Genomic DNA, 24,603 nt, shown 5'->3' on the forward strand with positions numbered 1-24,603 from the left:
CAATGGTAAGTATAGTGGGCTAGAGGATTAGTTAGGAAAACTATGCATATTACAATGCATAAGTGTGGCTAAATTGCACACACTGAAGAAATGTCTGATCCTGCCTCTCACATGTTGTGGTAAAATGCATAAGCAGCGCTAACTTCTAGCAATATTGAAATCAGCTCCTGGGGTCTGATCTGTATCATGCTCATTGCATTGCTTAAAAGATCTATGCAATTAGCATTGGTTGCAATCCTACTGTCTTACCACTGCCTCACGTGCTACTGTGAGAGTCTAAATGCCCACACATGCATGCTGTACCAGAAGTTTTTTTCGGTATTATCAGTTGATACCCCTTTTAGAGCTCCATGGCTTTGCCCCAAAAAATGGTTGGAAAAAACACTGCCCTGCACTAAGACAAAATGAAGTATTTACTTACTTACTTAGCCCCTTCACCCCAGTTAAAGCAAAGCAAAGCAAAGCACCTACTGCTGGCTCCAGCATGGCCATTCTCTTGCTGACCATGACTTTCCAGGGAACATAAGAGCAAAAGACAATCCCTAGATATTGTAATATGTGGAACGTGCTCTAATATTCACTCTCTCAACATACAGGATATGTTAGACAAGTTTTTTTTTTTTAATCAAACCGAATACTTAGAGGCTGCCATTTTTATTGCTAAGAAATTAGACTGTAGTAAACCTAGTAAAAGATGTGCTTGGTCCTGACCATCACTACTGCTTCATCAGCACAGGATAATGGGTTCCTATAGATATATTACACTTAACTTGCAGATGATAAGTGTAATATACTTACATTACAACTATCTGTGGGAAATTGCTAGCCGTTCAAGTTCCCAACACCATCTTCATGACTACAATGTAAACCCTGCAAACAAACTAATCCAAGCACCGCCAGTGGTGAAATCATCACACAATGCAGACTTAGTAGTACACCACTCACAGACCGTGTCTTCTAATGGGAATGCAGCTGGAGTTTGAACAATGTCAAAATATTTGCATCTGTATTTGAAGTTCAAATGCTTATATGTTTGATCAATGACAGCATATTACGCCCGCACAATCGGCGGCTGCTTTTTCACTTCATCACATCCCTGATGCACCTTCCTTGTCTCTTGATGAAAGGACACTTTGTCACTTCCATTCTTCAGTTTTACTATGTACTATTTGGTGCATGGAAAAATGCGTGGGCCATCCACTGTTGGCTAAATCACCATGTTTGAGTTGGGGTTAGTAGTCTGGCCACCACACACCGGTTCCTTTGATGCACTGAGCAAGGTAATCCTGTCTCGGAAATTAAAGATCTTCACCATCCTATGTCAGTGAGTGGATGCTGGACATAGTAGATTTGGCCTATGTCATCAACAAGGTGTTACAGTAACGCTCTTGCCCCCTTTTGGAGCGGCTGATGTACAACCCCTCCCCCGTATAAGGTTGTGTGCAGTCAAACTAAGTCTTAAATTGTCTTCTCAAGCTACCTTCCATGTCTCACGTTTTTTTTCCTGAGTTTGCCCTGGTTGCATAAACATGAGCTTGACTCTCTCCTTTCCACGCTCTAAGGTCCATTTGTGGATTGTAAAATTCTCCACAAACCATATTGAGACTGCTTTTCAACATGTCCATTTTGCCACCTAAAGCCTTATTACATACTACTGTCAGTTGCAGTATGTCCGGGTATGGCTTTGTGGTTGCTGGATTGTTCCTCCACTCATCAGCGAAGAACTCTGACAGTGTGCTGGTGGTGGCTGACTTGTCTTTGCATTTGAAAAATGTTCTTTGATTAGTTGCTTGGGACATGTGCTATGGACCTGCTCTGGTTACTTGTGGTCAATATGTATGGGGGAACAAGTACAGAGATTGAAGGTATAGCAGGGGCCATAATATTACTTATCCTACGTTACAGTGAAACATCAGTATAAATGATGCATGCAAAGGATTGAATAGGGTGTATTCTATCCTTTTATTTATGCCAAGATTCAACTGGTAGAATGCAGACAAAGGGTAAATACCCATGTGGGCACACAGGTTATAACAACATGACTGCCTCTATGCCCACAAGGACCATTTAGTACTAATGGCTGAGACCCAGTTAGGGGTCTGCAACTTCCTGGGCTTCAAGAGGGTACATGAGCCACTAAATGCCACCCTCAGGGGAATTCAAGTCACCAGCCGCAGCCCCAGGTAAAACCTCAGCAGTGTAAGGGTGGGCACATGCTGAGGTGCAGCCAATGAAAAACTAGCCAAACAGTTCCTGTGAGCTAGTGAAGGACATGAAACAGGTCCCTCAGGAATGGTGATACCTCCACATGGCTTGCGGCTTCAGTCCTGTGACCAGCTTCTGCATGTGTGCAGGAGGACTAGGGCATGGGACCATGAGGCAGCAGGGAAGGGGTTTCCCATCCAGCACATATGCAGTGCCTTGCTACCATCCCATACAGTCCCTCAACCCTGTCAGCTCACACTAAGAAATTACACAGATCTTCTTGCTTTATTGGACTATTTCGTCCACTGTGTTTGACCTCATAGTCAAAGGTTCAAATCCCGGCGGGTCCACTCAGTCTTTAATCCTTCTCAGGTCAATAAAATGAGTAACATTGAATTGAGTAACAATAAACATCTATTATTCAGCACCAAGATACCCTTCCGGGTGAACGTGTGCTTTACAAATACGAGTTACGTTATGATGGCTCACCTCAAACAGCAACAAAGTGCTGATGAGAGTCAGGCCAGTCTGTTGCGTCCGATCCTAAGATGGTAGAAGTTCATCACCACCCTTCTATCTGCATTGGCCCCATTCACTCAGGACAAGCGCTTAATAGATCCTCAATGAGAGTCGACTGCATGGGCCAGTCGAGTGAATGTGTCCAGCAGGACACACCTGTAGTGTCCTGCTGGACACATTCTAGTGTCCCAGCAGGCACAGGGTTCCCAACCATTCTCTTGAGGGCTGTCCTTTACACCCACCCCACACCCATCTAACACAGGCGTCACCTGCCAATGAAAGAGTCAGAGTGCGCGTGCTCGAGGCCAGTTTTAGTAACAATACCCACTGTGTCTTCATGAATTATTTATTAGCATGCGGGCCTAGGGCCCACCGACACGAAAACACCGACTGCTATATTAGGCAGCGATGGACACATTTGGGAGTCGAGATGCTGTCCAAGGAATATCCACCTGCCGAGCCACACAGCAAAAAGCCATCAGCAGTAAGCTACTGGAGGAGGGGGGAGGGGAGATTCCAGCACAGAACGAATGGTGATGTACTGGTTGCTCACTGTTGAGCATCCGTGCACATAGACATATATCTAAGTGTCTGGATGCTCAACAGTGAGCGACCAGTAACATCACCAGCTGACTTGCTCCTGTTTAGGATTTAAAAGCTGAGAATATCTAGGTGTCATCTAGAATATGGGAATTTTTGCTGCACAATTCAAGTCTTTTGTGGTCATGGGCAATTTCCTCAATCTGATTTTAATTTGCCTTTCCCTCTATTTAGTTACTACTAGAGTTTTTCCTGAATTTCTGTATAGGTTTATACATTTTTTATGATATGTCTGGTGCATCTTAGATATGGTTTGACCTTATAGGGTATTGCTAAGAAAGTATTCAAATTACTCCAGTATTGAAACTTTCATAGATTTCCATCTTTGAATCATTCGCCGTGGTCGAGATGGGAGTCCCCAGATACAATTTCTGCTGTAACCATCAGAAAACGGCACATTACTCCTGAGATCAGGTCCCCAAGCAAGGAGACTCCTCTGCTGCCTACTCACCTCCTAGAGGAGGAGGATTCGGAAGAAGAAGGTCCGTATGGCTATGCACATAGCCCTTCTGAACTGCACGGTAAGTGCCAGGACTTGGATTCTGAGGATGGGTATGATGACGAACAGGAGTATGATCCTCCTCAAGACTAACATGGAGGTTATCAGGAGGAAATGGTCTGTATGCCATACTCCTTGATTTCAGACTTACAGTTCATGCTTTCTGACTATAAAAAGAGGTTTCCAATGCCAACTCCGGTAAAGGAGCTTGTTTCAGTTCCCGCTCTTCCACCAGCGGGAATTTCCACGCCTTGGCTGCCGCCACCTCCACTGCAATTGATAGTGGATTCACCACCTAGAGTTCCCCCAATCCAGGATGATACCTCGGATGAGGACCAGGGTCAGACGGATCTCCCGGAGCCGGATATGGAATGGGATAATTTAATTATCCCTACTCCTGCTTCCTCTTCTCCGGTGCCAGTGGATTCTCCTCCTTGGGACATTGGTGGTTTCCATAATTTGCTGGAGAGGGCAGCTAAAAGGTTCGATCTGCCTATGCCATCGGTGCAGTCGGAATGTTTTTTGTACGACTTTAAAGAGCCTTTTAAAAAATCCAAGAGGACAATTCCTGTTGTTGGTCACGTTTGGGAAGAGGGGATCAAGGTTATGAAGACCCCAGCTACAGTGGGCCCGGTGCTTCCTCGTTTAGAAAAGAAATACAAGGCACCAGAGGACAGCCTGGCTTGCCAGGTGAGCCAATCAAAGCCAGACTCGGTTATTTCCCAGACAGCACAGAGGAAATCTAGAAATCCAGCGGCACCTTTGACAACGCCTCCAGATAAAAAAGGCAGACGCTTGGACAATGCTGGCAAAAGGTTCTCATCAATGTCCAGCCTGCTCGTCAAAGCAGCTAATGCTTTAGCCATCTTTGGGCGCTACAACCGCCAGATGTGGTGTGACCTCTCTCCCTATTTAGACCAACTGCCTGAGGACAGCAAAGTCAAAGCTCAAAACATTCTCCAGGAAGGAGAGAGGGCCTCATGGATATTGCAACAACTGTATTCTGTTCCCTGGCTGGAGCGCCAGTCCTACGACGCCAAGGATGGCTCTGTGCTACCTCGTTCAGACCAGAGGTTCAAAACAAGATTTTAGATCTTCTCTTTGATGGTGATTGCGCGTTTGTTAGGGACGCTGCAATACCGCAAGGTCACCTTTTAGGGTGCAAGGGGTAGAGGTCTTCCCTCATACAGAGGAGGATACCAGCAATACTGGTACTCCTCGTACACGCCTGCCTCGCAGTCCTACCGTACGCAGTATAACCAGCGGCAGGGTCAGTCCTCATCTTATTCAAGATCCACAAACCGAGGAAGAGCAGGACACCAGGGGAAGGAGTCCTCTAAGCGCCAATAGCAGCTACCTTGCTCTAACAATCCTCCCCCTCATGTAACACCTGTGCGAGGCAGGATATCACAATATTTCCAGGATTGGCAACGAATAACATCGGATCATTGGTTTCTCAATATCATCCAATTCGGCCACACATTGGAGTTTATCCATTCTCCTCCAGCCAAGCCCCATCGTGCCACAGCAACAAAACATCTTCGTCTCCTGCTGTTAGAGGTCCAACAGATTCTGCAGAAAAAGGCAATAGAACCGATCTCCATTTCGCAGAGGGGAAAGGGGTTATACTCCCGGTTCTTTTTGGTTCACAAGACTGTGGAAAAGTGGCACCCCATTCTAGATCTGAGGGAGCTCAACCCCTATCTCATCAAACAGTCGTTTCGAATGGTCTCCTTACAGGACATTCTTCGCCTTTTAAATTCAGGAGATTTTATAGCCACTCTAGATCTAGAGGATGCATATTTTCATGTTCCCATTCATCCATCCCACAGGAAGTTCCTTCGCTTCACAGTAGCCAAGAGCCACTTTCAATTCAAGGTCCTCCCCTTCAGCCTCAGATTGGCACCAAGGGTCTTTACAAAGATACTAGCTCCAGTGGCAGCTTTTCTAAGGAAACAACAGCACCAGGTTTTCCCTTACCTGGACGACTGGTTGCTAAAGGCTCTTACCAAAGCGGCAGATGTGAGGCCGGTAACAGCTTGTACAAAGCTGTTCAGGAGTCTCGGTCTTTCACCCAATGCAGAAAGATCAAATTTATGACCTTCAAGGAGCGCCAAATTCCCGGGAGCCATATTGGACATGTCTCAGAACAAGGCTTTTCCTACAGTAGAAAGACAAGCAATAGCCCACCAGCTTCGAAAAAGAAGGTCACTTTCAGTTCGCCTCTACAAGTCCCTTCTGGGATCCATTTCATCCTGCATCCCTCTGATTCCTCACTGCAGGTTTCAAATGCGCCCTCTTCAAGAACAGCTGGACTTGCAGTGGCGCCAGGTGGAGGGATCTTTCGAAGATGTGATCGCAGTTACGGCTCCAATGAGGGAAGCCGCCTCATAGTCGACTCGCGAGGAGAACATTTCCCAAGGTGTCTCCTTCATGGTCTCCCCAGCTCCTCAAATTATCACAACAGATGCATCGTTGGAGGGCTGGGGAGTGGTCCTGCAGGACCTCCAGATAAGTGGTTGGTGGCTGAACCACCATCGCCTTTTACACATCAATCTGTTGGAACTCAGGGCGATTTACCTGGCCTGGCAGGCTTTCCTCCCAAGGATAAGAAATTCATTGGTTTTAATAAGGACCGACAATACTACGGCCTTGCATTATATCAACAAGCGGGGCGGCACAAGATCTCGTCTGCTATCAGCGGAAGCTCAGGCTGTCTGGGAATGGGTGATCTTGCATGGAGTCTCACTAAAGGCGGAGTATCTCCCAGGGACACTAAACGAGACAGCAGACACACTAAGCAGACTGAAATCAGACAGCCACGAATGGGAGTTGGATCAGCAGTCTCTAGAAGAAATTTTTCGTCTATGGGGCAGACCAGCCATAGATCTCTTTGCTACTCCGGCGAACAAGAAATGCCGGTTCTACGCAAGCTGGCATCACCATCGGGGATCCTTGGGTAATGCGTTTTCGATGGCGTGATCAGGCGCCTTTGTTTACGCTTTCCCCTCATCCCAAGGATTCTCAAGAAGTTGAAGATGGAGCCATGCAAGATGATTCTAATAGCATTGTCTTGGCCTCGCCAGTACTGGTTCACGGAGCTTCTTCTATCTCTGGAGCATCCGGTGCCTTTGGAACCGATCCCATCTCTGTTGACAATGTCCCGGGTTCAAGTGTTGCATCCAGATCCTCGATCCCTACAATTATCGGTGTGGCTCCTGAGCACAGAGAATTTCTCGATGTAAGACTCTCTGCGGAATGTAGAGACATTCTCTCTCAAGCTCGTGCTCAAAGTACAAACAAAACTTACAGGCTGACTCGGGGGTTCACCATTTCTCTTCTTCGGCTCATGAAATCCTTCTTTACATTCTTTCCTTGGCGAAAGCAGGTCTGGCTCATTCATCTGTTAAAGTTCATCTCGCAGCAATTTCTCACTTCAGGAGAACATCCTCAGACCCTTTGCTCTGCTCTGCAGGGATTGTTAAGCAATTTATAAAAGGCCTTTTTTTTCGAGCCTTCCCTCCAGTGAAACCTCCTCCACCACTGTGGCACCTTAATCTGGTCTTGTCCCAGCTCATGAAGCGTCCATACGAACCTATACATAAAACAGACTTGAAATTTCTCTCTTGGAAGGTGGCTCTTCTTCTAGCCTTGACTTCAGCTTGGAGAGTCAGCGAGTTACAGGCACTCACCATTCAGGATCCTTCCTTCAGTTTAAGAATGGAACAGTTATACTCAGTACCAACCCCAAGTTCATCCCAAAGGTGCCTTTGGACTTTCATTTAAATGAACCAGTGATACTTAAACCCTTTTTCCCTCAACCTACAACTCCGGCTGAAAAGTCTCTTCACTCATTGGATATTCAACGTTGCCTGAAGTTCTATCTTCAGAGAACTAAGGATTTTAGAAAGTCACCTCAGCTCTTTGTGGCTTAAAGCGCTCCTCGTAAAGGATTTCCCCTTTCCAAATGGGATTGCACGTTGGATTTCAAACGCTAGCAAATATTGTCATCAAGCAGCGGGGAAGCCCCTTGAGGGGAAGGTCCGTGCTCACTCCACGAGGGCGATCTCTTCTTCCACGGCCATCTTTGCTGGAGTACTTATCCGGGACATCTGCAGGGCAGCAACCTGGAAGAGCACGCATAGCTGCACAAGGCATTACTACTTGGATTCTTCAATGCGTAGCGACGCTGCAGTGGGTCAAGCAGTCCTGAGGAACCTCTTTCAATAAGCGGTGAGCTTTCCCTCTCATCCCTCCTTCCTTTCCCTTATACTTTCTTCGCACATTCTTTCAGTGCCTTTAAAAAATAAAATAAAAAATAAGGGTAATGATCGGTAAAGTCTAAACTGATATATGTTTGATATATATTGTTTACCTTATTCTTATTGATGCATTGTTGATATCAGTCTAATTTGATACACGCAAAGGAAAGTGCTCATGACTGCTAGCTACTCTGATTCAAGCATGGGAATCTATGAAAGTTCCAATACTGGAGTACGAAAACAAGTTACTTACCTGTAACTTTAGTTCTCCAGTATTGGTAACCTTCATAGATTCACATGCGACTCGCCCTCCTCCCCTCGGAAAGCACGACCTTCTGAATTTTATGTTTATTCTGTGGCACCACGGCTAAAAAAATCTGAGGGTCTGAGGTTCTCTCAGGAAGGTTCTACAGGATGAGGCTAATCTGATTGGTTGTTGATTTTATTTGGTCTCTTTTACAAAAAGAGGTGGATATGTTACAAACTAGAATTGGCCTAGGCCTTGTTTCTGACTTGTACTACTATTTTTATATGTACTGGGGACTCCCATCTCGACGACGGGGAATGATTCAAGCTTGTGAATCTATGAAAGTTACCAATACTGGAGAACTAAAGTTACAGGTAAGTAACTTGTTTTCTTCAGTTTCGCAAATGCACATATGGTAATCAAAATAATGACTTTGCGGTTGTGGAAAGCTAACTTTGTCTATTGATGCAATAAAGAAGGTAAACTTGCTACTTTTCTCCACCATTTCCACATGCAAGTAGTGTGATGCCATAACCACAATCTTCTAAAGTTATGCCAAATCTGTAAATTGAAGCACGAAAATAATGTCGTAAATCCCGACCATGCTTTTGAATGTCAGTGTCAAAAATCCTCGAAATTGTAAGCTGTCCTTGAGCTTTAAAGCCAATGGAAATAAGCCTTATTAGTTTATTTGTGCAAGAAGTATATGAGCACCTCTACATCTGCTTTGTCTCTTGCAGGGTACATACAAGGCCATTTCTCTTTGAGCTTGACCCTTCTTCAGTGGGTGTGCTGTCGAATACTTGAACCTTGTTACAATCAAAGGGCCAGAGTTATCAATCTTTCACGCATGCACTGGCACACAATCTGATGCCTAGTGCCAACGCAGGCACCCTAGTGCCATGGTGCAAGGCTGCCTGCGTTGCAGGTAGGATTATTTTTGTGCATGAAGGGATACCTTCCTGTATGAAAACAGTCCTTTGAGGCTTTTTTCTCCTTCTAAGTCTGTATCGGAATGCAGCACGTGTAGAAAGTGGAAACAACAAAGAGAAATAAAAATATTTCTCCCCTTAGAAGGTGTATCATTTTGATGCATTCCCAGGTTTTCCAGTCGTGGTCTATCAGGAAATGTGTCTGAATTCATGGGTGGATGCATGGGAACACCCACACTCCAACCACGGATTACCTTCCTGGGGCAGCAACACAGGTTCACAAAAGGTGGCCTTGCTTTGCTTGGTAAGTCTGACTTTTTGTATTGTGTTGCCTTTACGACACCTTGCGTGATGCAAGGGCAACGCAATACTATGATAAATCTGTGCCAAAATGTTTTTCATCATTCCTTTGCTTTAACGTTTGAACATATCAGAATGTGCTTGAAAGTTGGAGCATAATGACATGGTAGATGTTATTGCATGGTATGGCAGTGGAACTGTATAGCACAAATGTTCACCAATGCTTCTTTAGGCTCAGAGCAGCACCCAAAACACTCATTTGATTTGAATCTGATTTAAACAGGTGTGTTTTTAGAAATTGCCTAAAACAGGCTTAGATTTTAGCTATAGTGATTAGAAAACCTAGTTCAGCGTCTGATTACTATCTCCCATGATTTCTTATAAATGAAGTGAGTGGGTGTATGGCTCTGACAAAGACACCTAGATTCTGCCTAGAACTGATCTCTCCTTTTTTCAGTCAAAAAAACAGGAAGCAAACAAGATGTTTTCGCAAGGCTGATGCAATCTGATTCAACAGATAATATTATTTGCAGGATTACTTTGCAGCGGACAATGGCAAAAACTTTTCCATGTTCAGTTCAATAGAATATGGTGGGCAGGACCTCATCTTTAAGGACGCAACAGAAAGAATTGTGGCAGTGGGCGACAAAGACACCTATACAGAATGGCTTGGTAAAGAGTACATCGACTCACTGGAAGGAATGCAATGTATTTCTGGAAGAGGTAAGACATCAATGTTGGTTTCTTTGTCTAGATCTAAGATCAGACATTTTGTATGTTCAATATTAACCCTAAAGTGGTGCAATAAAAGCACTGTCCATTCCTTTGACTCATACAGAGCACTTGGTGGATTGCTAGTCACCAAGACACCGATAAAATCAAAACTATAGCCATGAACTCTTTTTTGAAAATAGGAGTCGTACACGGTAGGACTACTTATATGCTACAAAATACAATTCACAAATCAACATGCAGAGACCTCCGCTTGTCCTATCTTTTTTATGCGTAGCTCTCTGTCAACGTGGCAGAGATCTTTGCACAGGTATGTATACAATTTAGGTGGAAATATGGGATGGGAAAGGTGAGTCGTAAGAAAATTGGGAATAATTACTCAAAAATGGGAGAGGTTTAAGAAAATGTAGGAAAGTTTTTACAGAGGGACATGCTATGCTAATACAAACACTCACTCACTAAAGAGTAAGAAGGCCACTGCTTCCCATGGGGTGTTGTACATGGCCAAACCAACGCCATGCACCGCCAAAGACCGTGAGTGCCGATAGACACCCCCCCGTGCACGGGGGGTTGGGTGCAAGGTCTCACCACAGGCCAGTTTCTGCAGGCACCTGCAAGCTGCGGCCATGCAGAAGGTTGTCTTGTCTGTGGGATGGTTGAGCACAGGCCCTTTACCAACCCTGCACTAGGCTTTGCACGTGGGGGCTGGCTGCCTGCAGGTGGTTGGATGCTTGTTTTTTCTGCAGCCCAGGTCTTGGTCTTGCAGCCTACCTCACTCCACAGACAGTCGAAGGAGTACATGGCAAGTTTATAGTTATTTCGGGTAACTATACCCTGCACTCTTGCCATGCACTGCTTATGACCTCACATATTACAAAGCTCATGACATGTTTTGTGACATGATAACATTACTGATGAGGACTGAACTGATATCGTTGTTGACAACGCTGTGCATAGCGGGGACGCAGGTTATAGATACTTGAAGTAACCTTAACTGTTACATTTTTGTAGTTTTTTTAGTTTAAAATGTTGAGTTAAACTGACATGTTCACCTAACTATAATGTCACTTTAACCGTTGTTTTTTTCAGTGCATCTAAATCTATATATATATATATATTTATATATTTGTGTTGACATTTCTACAACATTGCTAATTAGACATTATATTATTTAAAAAAAAAATAGAAAAGTTATTTAATAAAAAACAAAATTATAGTATTCAAACTTTATTAAGAATTCACAAAATATACATTAATGAAACACATAGTTACCAATTGAAAATTTGTTCGGAAGGGTGGGATTTGCTTTTGTTTTGTTTGAAAGTGTATTTTTGAAATAATTTAATATATTTAAATGATATAAATATTTAAAAAATATTTATTTTGAAGTGTTTGAATTATTTCACAATTACATTTTTCATTCGAATATTTGTTATACTTTTATCTAAAAAATAAATAAACATTATTATTTTCTCTATACTCTCATATAGGGTGGTGATGATATCCACTTATGTGTGAAAATGTATTAGTGGCAGGTTTACACTTATAAATTCAGTATTGAATGTATCCACCCTCTAAATTGAGGGAGAGGAGACATGTAAGTCTACATCCACGTGTGAATCTACACTTGTAAATGGTGACTAGCGCAACATGCAGATTTTCACCTAGGCGCGCATGAGTTGATTTACACATCAGTGAAAGTACACATGTAAATTTATCTTTGTGAATAAGCCCATATATTTTACAGAGGATCTGCTTACACAGAAGGGGCAGAGATAGATGCTGTGTATTGAGAGGTTGTACATTATCTAAAATTCAATAATGATTCCTCTATTTGCAAAATCTAGAATTATTGGATAATGGAAAAGCATTATTGACATGAATTTGCAGCATAAATGGGTCAGGTGTATCTTTTAGCTATCAAGTAGGCTCAAGGGTGCATGATCTGCAGGTTCTCCTGAGCTCAGGAGTTAGCATGCTAAGGATCAAATGATCGCTGCTATTGCTCCTTTCGAATATATGCTGCAAATTTACCACACTAACCGGTTTTAGTTATGCTTTGTTTCATGCTAAGAAGAACTTCCACATTCAGTCTGATGAATGTAAAAATTGAATCGTTACGCATTATATTCAATCTTGCTTCATTCCACCGCATTCAAAGCTGCAGTACTGTCACGTAAAGACTGATTAATTTTTACATCCTCACTTTTTACATGTACACTGCATGAACACACCAGTTAATCTAATCCAATTTGATACTCTTTCCAAATGTCTCTGGTTTAAGTCCTATTCAAGGACTTCCATAATATAAGCCTTGTTGCCAGACACATAACAGTGCCTGGAGAGTCTCCAACATGTAAGCCGTGTTGCCTGGCCAAGAGCAGTCCTTATCTCAAATAGGTTATTTGCCTCAATAACTGACTTATCTTTTAGCCTTTACTTCGCTTTCAGTGGCCAGCAGTGCCACAGGATGTGCACCGAGTGAAGATTGTACAATGCGTCCTGAATTTTGTTTACTGTGGGAAGATGTGTTGGTTTCTTGCCTTTTTCATTTACCAGGGGATCAACACATAGAGGCGAATTTTGGGTTTGTTGGAGAGGGTGAAATGTTTGGTTCACTCCACCACCTACTTCATGAGTACCCTACCCATTTAGTGGCGTGGAACCAAAGGAGCTCCACCAGAGAAGGTTCAGCTGGTGAGGTAAGAATAACAAGATTTCTCTGCTGTGGGCCACATACGAGGCATGGCAGTTCCAGGCAGAGAAATCAAACAATGACCCCACCCCACGGGGAGAAAACTCCCTGAACATTTGGTTTTCAAAAACAAACATAGTTTGGGAATTTGGCTTTGAGATACAAAACACTTTGCCCGGCGGAGCCAAAATAGCATTGGATCCTATTGGAAAAGGGCTTTATTTTCAGAGCAGATGCTGCCGCACTGGCTGCCAGGTTCTCAGTGACTACCGAGGGTGTATTCTGGAGCTGGAAGAGAAGGCTTACGGTATGATTTGCATTTGGAGAGAAACGTATCATCCTAAAACTGGAAATTTGGAAAGATCTGTGTTCTCATCCTGTTCTCCATCTGATTTGAAATAATCCCTCTACTAAATCCATCAATACTTTATGATCAGTCTGTTGAGCTATTTTAACTATGAGCTTTTCTACCACTCACATAGATACTTATTTCATTATTCACTGCTTTGTTGGTTATACTTATCCCTCATATAAAACCTACATTTTTATACTTATTCTTTTAAATCACTTACTTTTGCTTTACCTTGTTGTTTCTTTAAATGTACCATAACCTTTATCTTTATTATGTCAAATGAAATGAGTATACTGATCTAGGTATTATGTCTTCTCTGAGCATCGCATACACATATTTCCTCCTTCCCCTGTCTGCAGAAACCTTCATCCCCTTTACAAGACGTGTTCTTCACACATCTGGTACTCAATCAAATTATAGTACGCATGCCTAATCCATTTTTTCACTGGTTTACTTAGTGGTTCCTCACATGGTACAGCACGTGGCGAAAATAAGATGAGACAATTTTTCCTTCTTTACCCACCCTTACCGGTGCAGCTCTGACCTTCGCACAGCATGACAGACCAGTGATCTTAGAAGGTGATCTGTTAGTATGTGCATGGATCTTTCAGTGCTGCAGGGATCTTGAATGTATTAATGGGGGGGGGGGTGAATTGCAGCTACTGTAGTGGTGGCTCCCATTCCCCCACCCTAAACAGGTAACCTTGTATTCATTCAGATTCTATCTAAGGCTGCCTTAGAGGGATGGTGCAGAATTCCCTCACCTCAGATGGGGCAGGAGCCTTGAGATTCTCCTCACCCTCTCTAAAAGAAAAATCATGACCATAGTGGGGGGCAATGTGTTGATCACTTCCTTTTTATTTGATATTCTGTGTTGCACCCAAAGGTGGTACCTTGACCTACCACTTATTCTCCCATAGAAATATGCTGCAGGTTAATGGGGATAAATCATTTTTATGGGTCTCACTCCCATGCCTGTGCTGGAACACTCCCCATAATGAGAAAGGGCATGACCTACTTGACAAGGTACCTTTGGATCCTTAGAAGATTTTTGTAACACAGGTAGTGGCAGTTCACCTAGAACTGAATTGACACTTATATGCAGAGGGTCATGTTTTATGTTCTTTCTCAATAAATGTTTGTCTGAATAAAGGAAACTCACCTACCCTTTTTCAGTTCCTTGGTAATTTGTCACTGTTAATTAGAAGCTTCAAAGGAGTCTGTTTGTGGGTTAGACATAACAACGCCTCATAGAACTCCAGATGTTAGTTTATGGCACTGCTTCTATACATTCTTTAATTTCCCTATTATAATGTTCTATTTTTAGATGTGTTTTGTCAGAATAGGGGCCATTGCCATTGTTGCATTTTTCTGTTGACAGCCTTAAGACTGATTATTCTTTCCATGGCTCCGCATATTGAATGATGAGATGAATGCCAGATTGTTAGGGGGGGAAAGAAGAGCCTGCCACACGTCAAATGACAGGTGGCAGACACCACAAATGACAGGTGCCAGACACCACATGCTGGGATTCAACTGACAGCAGGGCCATCCCTTTCTCCGTTGAATTAGACCTTGCCCCAAGGAGACAGCAGAGATATATCGCTCAATTCACATGCAGCAGATCTACCTCTCACATGCTACAGTCAGTACATCTATTGCTCACCTTTGGAAGATCAATCCCATGCTCAGATGGCTGGTATCTCACTCAGTGCAGACAGCAGAGATACCACTCATTGGTTATAGACTACAGAGGTGTGCCTTTGCTCTGCTGAGCTATCCTTAGATAGGTGTCTGTTTAATTATCCACCTGTTGTGCAAGTCTATCTTGATCATCCATCTAGCTCATGAAGCCTTGACATAATGACTGAAGGACAAGGAAACTTGAAGGTCAGGTAGCTTTGGAATAAGCAGCCTTGTGGTAAAGAAACCTTGGAGATCACTTGGGCGGAACAAGGAGAAGTGTGGAACACGGAGAACTGGGTAGAGGTGACCAAGTGTGGAGCCACTGTCATAAATGAGTGGCAACATGGGAAAGTGGTACTCATGAATAATAGAAACAGTGCACACCTCTTACAGCAACATACAGCAACATGGCATCAAGGAAACACTAACCTAAGGTGGAATGTTTAATTTGAACCTAGATCAAGAGGCTTACGCCCCAGACTAGAAACAGAACCTCTACAAATACAGTGTTGGAAAGAGCCTGACACACTGCCTTGTAGGTTGTTGGGAAGGCCATAAGATCTATTACTCCAACATGACCACACAACCGTAACTGACCAATTTAGGCAGACCGCCTTAAGACCAGAAACTTCACCAAAAAGAGACAACCCACTACACAATTGAAATTTGCAGCGGTTAACTTACAAGTTCTCCAGTATTGGGGTGTCTTTCATAGATTCACATGCTTGAATATTCCCCGTCGTCGGAGTGGGAGTCCCACGGTAAATAATATAGCAATATATACATCCATAATATATATATATATATATATATATAGATATATACATATACATAAGTAATCATATAAAAACAGAGATATAAGTAAGTGATAACATCAAGAATGTCCCTATATGAAATCTCCATAGAGATACATGGAAAGAGAAAAAAGACATTCGTAGTCTATCTCTGTCATTATGTTAGTCCAAACTACGGCCAATCAGGCGCCAGCTCCTCTCTAAAACCTTCTCCTCAGAGCTCCTCACCTCAGATTTTCTACCGCACGTCGTGTGACAGGGAGTCTCCCTGAGCTCTGCTCAGTTTTTTTGTCAGAATGTCTTCAAGTAAGAAATCTTTGTTTAGACCATGTTCTTCGTGTGGAAAGCTGCGTTTATTTTCTGAGGACCCACACAGTAAGTGTATTTACTGTTTGTACCCAGATCATGAAGTGGCAAAATGTAAATTTTGTAGAACTTTTTCTACAAAGACTTTAAAGGACAGAGAAGGCCGTCTCTTAATATGGCTTCAGAGACTGAAGGATTAAGATGACCCAGTGTCTGACATGGAAAGTCTTCTTTCTGGCCGTTCTCAGTCAGCCTCTAAGCGCAGTAGTGTGCAGGAGTTACCATCTCCTTTCCTCAAGAAAAAGAAACTGTCAGCTGCCACTTCTGCGGTCTCACCTACTGCTTTGTCGCCTTCGGGACATAGTTCTCAGGCTGTAGAGGCGTCTATTTCCCAGTCCTCAGGAAAAAGACTGTCCGCCTCGTCGACGATGCTGCCGACGACGAGATCTGCTGTATCTGGCTCGTCGACGGTGACTCTGACGACGACCTCGGCTGCTTCGTCGTCGACGAGTGTTCTGTCGACGTTATCCTCGTCGACGGTGACCATCAGTACTTCAAGGGCGGTGACTTCTATTTTGCCCATTACATCGTCGTCGACGAAGAAGGTAAAGGTACCGTCGACGCAACCCGTGTCGTCGACGAAGACGTCCTCGATCTCGTCGGCGTCCACTTCGTCGACGAAGAAGAAGAAGATCCCGTCGACGGGATCGTTGACGGTGGCTTCGTCGACGGTGGCTTCGTCGACTAAAGCTTCGTCGGCGACGGCTCCGTCGACGGCGGCTCCGTCGACGGTGGCTCCGTCGACGTCAATTTCGTTGGCACAGATTCCGTCGACGTTTATTCCGTCGGCCAGCGTTCCATTATCGACAGCTCCGTCGACGAGGCCTTCGCTGAAGACGTCCACAGTGCATACCATGGAGCAGTCGACGGCAGGTTCTTTCATAAAGATAAGGGTGAACAAGATATCGTCTGCCCAAAGGTCAAGGAGGGAACAGCTACCTCATGCAACTTCAGCATCGCTTTCCTCATTCACTGGGGTTCCTTTGACACCATTACCAACTGGTGCTAGCCTCGATAGGCAGGAAGAGATTATTCCTGTAGGGGATGCGCAGCCTCCCTCGCCTTTATTTGCTACGGATTCTGATCAGGAGTCCGAGGGTTTACCGGAGTCCTTTGGAACGGCGCAAAGCCCATCCGACTTGATAATTAAATGCCAGGATGACAGCAGTGAGGGTGAAGACCCAGTTTACATACAGCAGGTGCCTGTGAAACATGCAACGGCGACTCTTCCATTGTCGCTCATAACTAATCTCCAACGCATGTTGGACGACTACAATCAACGCTTTCCTCTATCTCCACAGCGTTCTGAGGTCCCGTTAACTCCTGTGGTTCCAACAACTATACCACCGATACCAAATGTAAATCCTTTACCTCTGCTACCGTCTGCACCACCAAGGCAGGTCCCAGAGAGATTGTTGCCTCACTATGAGCCTCCGCAGGAAGTCTCTCAAGAAACAGAAGAGGGTGAAATCCCAGATGATAGTGGGGATGTGGATAACGATGACGATGATATGGCGGAGTGGGACAATTACCAAGCACAAACTCCATCCCCCTCTCAGATAGTAACAGGGGATTCACCTCCAGTGGACATAGCGAATATTCACCAACTAATGGAGAGGGCGGCGCAACGTTTTAAACTGACAACGGAGCGCAGAGAGGAAGATTGTTTTTAACCTTTTAAACAGACTCATGCTATTCCTATTGTGGAATTTATTTGGGAAGAAGGCAAGAAGTTGATGCAAACACCGAATACCTTGCCGGCACAGGTGCCTAGATTAGAGAAGAAATATAAGGCACCAATAGGAACCCCAGCATGCCTCACGGGACAGGCTAAACCTGAGTCAGTCGTTACGCAGGCAGTGCAACGTAAGGCAAAAAATTCGGCGTCGACTGTCACCGCACCACCGGATCGTGACGGACGTCGAATGGATGCCATAGGGCGTAAGTTCTCTTCAATGGCCTCTACTGTGGTTAGAGCAGCTAATGCCTTGGCCATTTTGGGTCGCTATGACCGACAAGTGTGGGCTGATATTTCAGATGTGCTGCAAGAGTTGCCGGAGCCATCTAAGGCAGAAGCAATGAAGTTGCTTCAAGAGGGAGAAGCAGCATCGGCGGAGATAATTGATTGTGCAGTAGACATCGTCTGCACGGGGTTCCGTCAGCTTGCCGGAGCGGCTGTTCTGCGTAGGCAAGGATGGTTAAGATCAACATCCTTTCGACAGGAGGTACAGTCCATGATCCTTAACATGGCTTACGACGGCGAGGCGTTATTTGAAAGTCACGTTGATGAGGCACTCCAGTCCATAAAGAAGGATACTGAAACAGCTAGATCCTTAGGAAACCTACAATTTCAAAGGCAAAATTTTCGTGGTGCGCGCGGACGCGGCACCGCCTCCAATTTTCGAAGGGGTAGTAATCAATACAGACCCTATAATCAAGGATCCAACAGATATTCGAATGGCCAGCAACAGCAATCTTCACGACAGCAGGCCTCCAAGTCGTATAGAGGGAAATCCTCATACAGAGGAAACGCATCTAAAAGACAGTGACTCTTTCCGGACATGCAGGGTTGGAGGTCGAATCTCTCTGTTCTTTTCTCAATGGTCCTCCTTCACAAGGGACCGTTGGGTTTTGGACATTGTCAAAAGAGGACACGCCTTAGAATTCACTAAATTCCCTCCTTCCACACCACCCTCCGGACCACCACCTGCTCACATGAAAGAACTTTTGCATCAAGTTCGACTTCTAAAGCAGAAGGGAGCTGTAGAATTGGTGCCAGTATCTCAAAGGGGAAAGGGTTTTTATTCCCGATTCTTTCTGATCACGAAGAAGAACGGAGAGTGGAGGCCCATCCTCGATCTAAGGGCACTAAACAAATACCTAAAGAGCCAATCCTTTCGTATGATGACGCTAGTAGACATCTTGCGTCTACTCTCGCAGGAAGATTTCATGGCAACTATAGATCTCCAGGATGCCTATTTTCATGTTCCTATATTACAAAGGCATCGCAAGTTCCTGCGCTTTCGAGTGGGTCAACACGATTACCAATTCAAAGTGTTACCGTTTGGTCTGCGCTCGGCCCCTCGTGTTTTCACGAAGGTACTAGCTCCAGTAATAGCGTTTCTGCGACTTCAGGGAGTGCAAATTTTTCCATATCTGGACGACTTTCTCCTGAAATCTCAGTCAAGCACTCACCTAAAACAACACATACTTCTATGCCAGAACGTGTTTCGCTCATTAGGTCTGTCCATAAATGCAGCAAAATCCCAACCTCATCCTGCTCAGCAAAGGGATTTTCTGGGAGCAACTCTGGAAACGGTATCAGCAAGAGCGTTTCTTTCCCAAGAGCGTCTGCAAAAGATTCTACGGCTGGTGGCTTTGATCAAGTCAAAAGAGTCAGTTTCTGTGAGATTGTTAAAATCGTTTCTGGGGATGGCGTCATCCGCCATTGCCTTAGTTCCCTATTGCAGGCTGAGAACACGTCCTATTCAGGAAGCACTGGATGTTCAGTGGCGTCAAGTTACGGGTTCTTTCCACGACATGGTACTTGTCACAGATCAAATGAGGTCAGCACTCGCATGGTGGGCAAATGGCACGTCTTTTCTGTTGGTGCCGCCGGACTGGACAATCACGACAGACGCCTCATTAGAGGGATGGGGCGCGCATTTGGAGGATCTCTCGGTAAAAGGGAGATGGTCAACACACCAAAGAACTTGGCACATCAACAGGTTGGAGTTGATGGCGATTTATCTCGCTCTAAAGTCCTTTCTGCCCTTGATCCAAGGAGAATCAGTGCTTATACAGACAGACAACACAACCTGGATGCACTATGTGAACAAACAGGGCGGAACAAAATCCCCAAGTCTGTCCAGGTTAGCTCAAAGAATTTGGGACTGGTCTCTCAGTCATCAAATCATGATTACAGCAGTACACCTGCCAGGAGTATCCAATGTCCTAGCGGATTCCCTGAGCAGGTCCTCCTCGTCGACCTACGAGTGGGAATTACACCAACCCACTCTAGAGAGGATATTCCAACTATGGGGTCGTCCGCTACTGGATCTTTTTGCTACGCCGCAGAACCGGAAATGCCGGAATTATGCAAGCTGGCATCCCCACAAGGAGTCGCTGGGGAATGCCCTTTTGATAAACTGGTGCAATCTATTTGCGTACGCCTTTCCTCCAATTCCCCTCATACCTCGGGTCCTTTGGAAGATGAAGAGACAACCTTGCCACCTGATTCTGATAGCCCCACGCTGGCCCCGACAAGCGTGGTTCTCAGAGCTTCTCCTGATGTCCCAATGTCAACCAATCCTCTTGCAACATCGGACAGATCTGCCCACTATGAGGGAAGGGAGAATTTGCTATCCGAATCCCTCCTCACTGAGCTTATCGGCCTGGAACCTGAACACCATGAGTTCGCCCATCTAGACATCCCGCAGGATTGTAGGGATATTTTGGCCCAAGCAAGAGCACCCTCTACAATCAGGACGCACAAGTTCAAATGGAAAAGATTCTGCCACTGGTGCGCTTCTAACGGAGTCCACCCGATACACTCCACGGCGCATCAATTACTACCTTTCTTCCTGCACCTAGCTAATTCTGGACTGTTTTATGCAACCCTACGGGTTTTCCTAGCAGCAATTTCCCGTTTCCGGCAGGATGGATCAAATTCCCTTTGTTCCTCAAGAATAATCCGTCAATTTTTTAAAGGTTTGTTTCGGAAATTCCCACCAATTCGACGCCCTCCTCCGTTGTGGCATCTTAACGTTGTGTTGGTGCAATTGATGAGACCTCCGTTTGAGCCCATTCACAAGGCCGACTTAAAATATCTAACTTGGAAGGTCGCACTACTTCTGGCATTAACGTCTTCACGTCGTGTCAGTGACATTCATGCTTTTACCGTCAAACCTCCGTTCCTGCAGTTCAAACCGGATGCTGTAGTGTTACGCACCAATCCATCATTCCTACCCAAGGTGCCTACTGATTTTCATATTAATGAACCAGTAATATTAAAGACCTTCTTTGCCAATCCTCAGACACCTGCAGAGCAAAGATTGCATTCTTTGGACGTGAAGCGATGCCTAAAATTCTACATCAGTAGGACAAGTTCGTTTCGAAAATCCGATCAACTTTTTATAGCATATGGACGTTGTCATAAAGGACGTCAGGTTACTAAGCCGACGATTGCACGCTGGATTTCGGCAGCTATTGTTTTCTGCCACCAAAAGGCAAACAAACCCCTACAGTCTTCAGTGAGAGCGCACTCCACTAGGGCAGTATCATCATCTACTGCCTTATTTGCTGGAGTACCTTTGCAACACATCTGCAGAGCAGCTACGTGGTCGACCAGACACACGTTTACTAAGCACTACTGCTTGGCAACTTTAAGCGAAGAGGACGCTGCAGTAGGACAGGCAGTGCTACGCAATCTTTTTAAATAAGGTGAGCCTCTTCCTCCCGCCTCCATATTGTTTCCATTTATAATTGACATAATGATGCATTTATACAATTACAGTTATTCAGTACTGTCATATGCATAAGAAGATTGATTGTCATTATAATTTCGAAGCTGTGTGATCATGGAAACAATGATGATTGTTACTGCTAGCTATTCTATATTCAAGCATGTGAATCTATGAAAGACACCCCAATACTGGAGAAGAACAATTGTTACTTACCTGTAAACAGGTGGTTCTCCAGTATTGGTGTCTTTCATAGATTCACATGCGACCCTCCCTCCTCCCTTCAGAGGCTCTCTTCTCCTCATACACTCTAAAGGTCACTTTGGTGCTACGAAAATCTGAGGTGAGGAGCTCTGAGGAGAAGGTTCTAGAGAGGAGCTGGCGCCTGATTGGCCGTAGTTTGGACTAACATAATGACAGAGATAGACTACGAATGTCTTTTTTCTCTTTCCATGTATCTCTATGGAGATTTCATATAGGGACATTCTTGATGTTATCACTTACTTATATCTCTGTTTTTATATGATTACTTATGTATATGTATATATATATATATATATATATATATATTATGGATGTATATATTGCTATATTATTTACCGTGGGACTCCCACTCCGGCGACGGGGAATATTCAAGCATGTGAATCTATGAAAGACACCAATACTGGAGAACCACCTGTTTACAGGTAAGTAACAATTGTTCATCACAAGCGGTCCCCATCCAAGGAACACCTCACTGAGGATAACCATTACCCTCTAAACCACAGACCCACGCAAATGTTTTGAAGATATCACAATTCCTGTTTGTGCAAAGTCCCAAAAGGCCAAGTAATTGATGAGTGCTTTGCTGTAGAAATACACAGTAACATAGCACACAATCCCTTTTCCCTCAATGTCACAAGTTATTTAGTTGATGAATTTCCTTTCTCTCAATTGTGCAATTTATTGGGTCATCCAACCCCCTTTCCTGGCTATTGTAACCCCTTGAGTCATACAATTATTGAACTCCTGAACATTTTAACCTCTTGGGCAATACAGTTCCCCCTCCCCCAGAGTTGCAATCTCTTGGGTCTTGCAGGCCAAAGAATCCTCTTTCTCTATTTGTGGCCACATAATCCTGCTTCAATGAATATTGAACCTTCTTTTGGTTATACAAATCTCCTTTCCTGATTGTTGTATCTTCTTAGATCATCCTTGAGTAGTGAGATTTTTTAAATCAAACAGTCCCTCTTTGTTCAAAGCTGTCAACTCTTGGGTCACATTATCAACTTTCCATAGATGTTATAAACTCTTGGGTCATAAAGTCCCTATACCCAAGTTTTGCAGCCTGATAGGTCATTCTCAGGGTTGTAACATGTAGGGTCATACAGTTCCCCAAGCCCTGAGCACATAATTTGTGCCTGAAATGTCGAACGTAAGTGTAACATGAATTTGTTGTCTTACATAATATCACTGTTTCTGTCCCACAGCTGAAATACCTGTGAGTATGGGACCGCTGCTGATGTCCAACATCCTTCTAACAAGGTTTTTCTTGTGAACATTAAGAACAGAAAAGTCCTCCTTCACAAACGACATAAAGAACCCAAGACATCGTGGGCTAGACACGCTCGGTTATAAAACCACTACGATTCTACAGGAACGTTGCCCTTTTCTGACTAGTTGTGCCAAAGTTTTACTAGATCATAAAAGGGAAGTCGCTTAATCCTGAGTTTTTGTGAAATGCTTAATAAAGTCTCCAGAATTACCTGTAATAAATTATTCAAATGTATCAAGTGTTTGTAAATACAGCTAAAAGAGAGAGCTGGCAGAGGAGCTGCATATACTTTTTTAATCTTTTTAGCAGAATTATTCTTTATATACACTGACTCTTTTTTTCTTAGAGGTAAAAAGTTCCTCCAAGGTAGAGGAAATGTTGGATAGTCATACTGAATTGGGGAAATTCACTAGAAAGTAGAACTTGAACAACTAATGGGTGACCAGATTTGTCATCGTAGGATTTGCATTTATTGTGTCATCTCATATATGAAAGTCTGTTGAAAACTGCAAGAGATGCATCTGAAGGACGGTATCTATTGCCTTACAGTGTACTGGGGTATATGTTGTAGCAACATGTGTTAAGGATTTAGTGTAGACATCAGCACAGCACTTTTTACTTTCGGAAGTTACAGAAGGAAGGAGAGTTCAATGTTCACCAAAGAGTTCAATAAAGAAAACAAAACTAAAGTGTGCATTGATTTTTTTAAAATCATTTTTATTGGGTGTGTGAACCTGAGTTAACAACATTATTTGAAAATTCCTCAAATAGGGATCACAATGTCAACTGCCTCTCCATGTCTGCCAAGCTGGATATTTCAATTTTGATTTGTTCATGTCTAATAAACCATATTTATGTTTGGAACAAAGATGTCAGAAAAAACATCATTGGCTTGAAGATCTCCTTGGAGTTCAGGATGAGCAACGGATGAAAATACCAAAGACAGAGCATTTTTTATGTAAAACAAATATTTAGTGTGGCTGGGTCGGTGCAGCTGCTCCTCCACAACACAAACATAATATAGGACTTTTGGAAAGTGTTCACTGAGATGGCCATCATTAATGAACTAGAGTTTGTAATCAATTAACATCACAGCCAATGGTCCTGTTCTTATGATCTTGATGATTAAGAGCAGATGTTGGTAAACGATACCAAAACAAAATGTTTAAAATAGATTTGAAAATGTTCAGTAAGCACTAAGGGCCTGATTTAGAGTTTGGCGGATGGAATTTACTCCATCAGGGAAATGGAGTAAAGTACACCGTCGCTCTGAGGGAGTGCCCGCATGCTAAATTTAAAGCTGTCAACTGGCCAAGCATTGACAGGAACCGCCTTCAAAGTGGTTTCTGACAATACATTGAAAGTTTGACAGACATCTCCATCAACATGACGGAGTCGTATCGCAAACCTCGAATGTT

The 24,603-nt window shown here is 43.9% G+C and overlaps 1 protein-coding gene across 1 annotated transcript in view; it reads left to right on the forward strand.

Moving 5' to 3' along the window:
* The window catches only part of MELTF (melanotransferrin), a 297,224-nt gene extending 273,350 nt beyond the window's left edge, over positions 1-23,874 (forward strand). The window contains exons 15-16 of the mRNA XM_085635302.1: positions 10,098-10,287; positions 23,121-23,874. Of these exons, the coding sequence (XP_085491428.1) occupies positions 10,098-10,287; positions 23,121-23,188 (258 nt within the window). The 3' untranslated portion in view covers positions 23,189-23,874. The remainder of the gene's footprint in view (positions 1-10,097; positions 10,288-23,120) is intronic.
* The last annotated feature ends 729 nt before the right edge of the window (positions 23,875-24,603 follow it).

The sequence above is a fragment of the Triturus cristatus genome, chromosome 11, assembly GCF_964204655.1.
Source record: "Triturus cristatus chromosome 11, aTriCri1.1, whole genome shotgun sequence".
Classification (NCBI taxonomy): domain Eukaryota; kingdom Metazoa; phylum Chordata; class Amphibia; order Caudata; family Salamandridae; genus Triturus; species Triturus cristatus.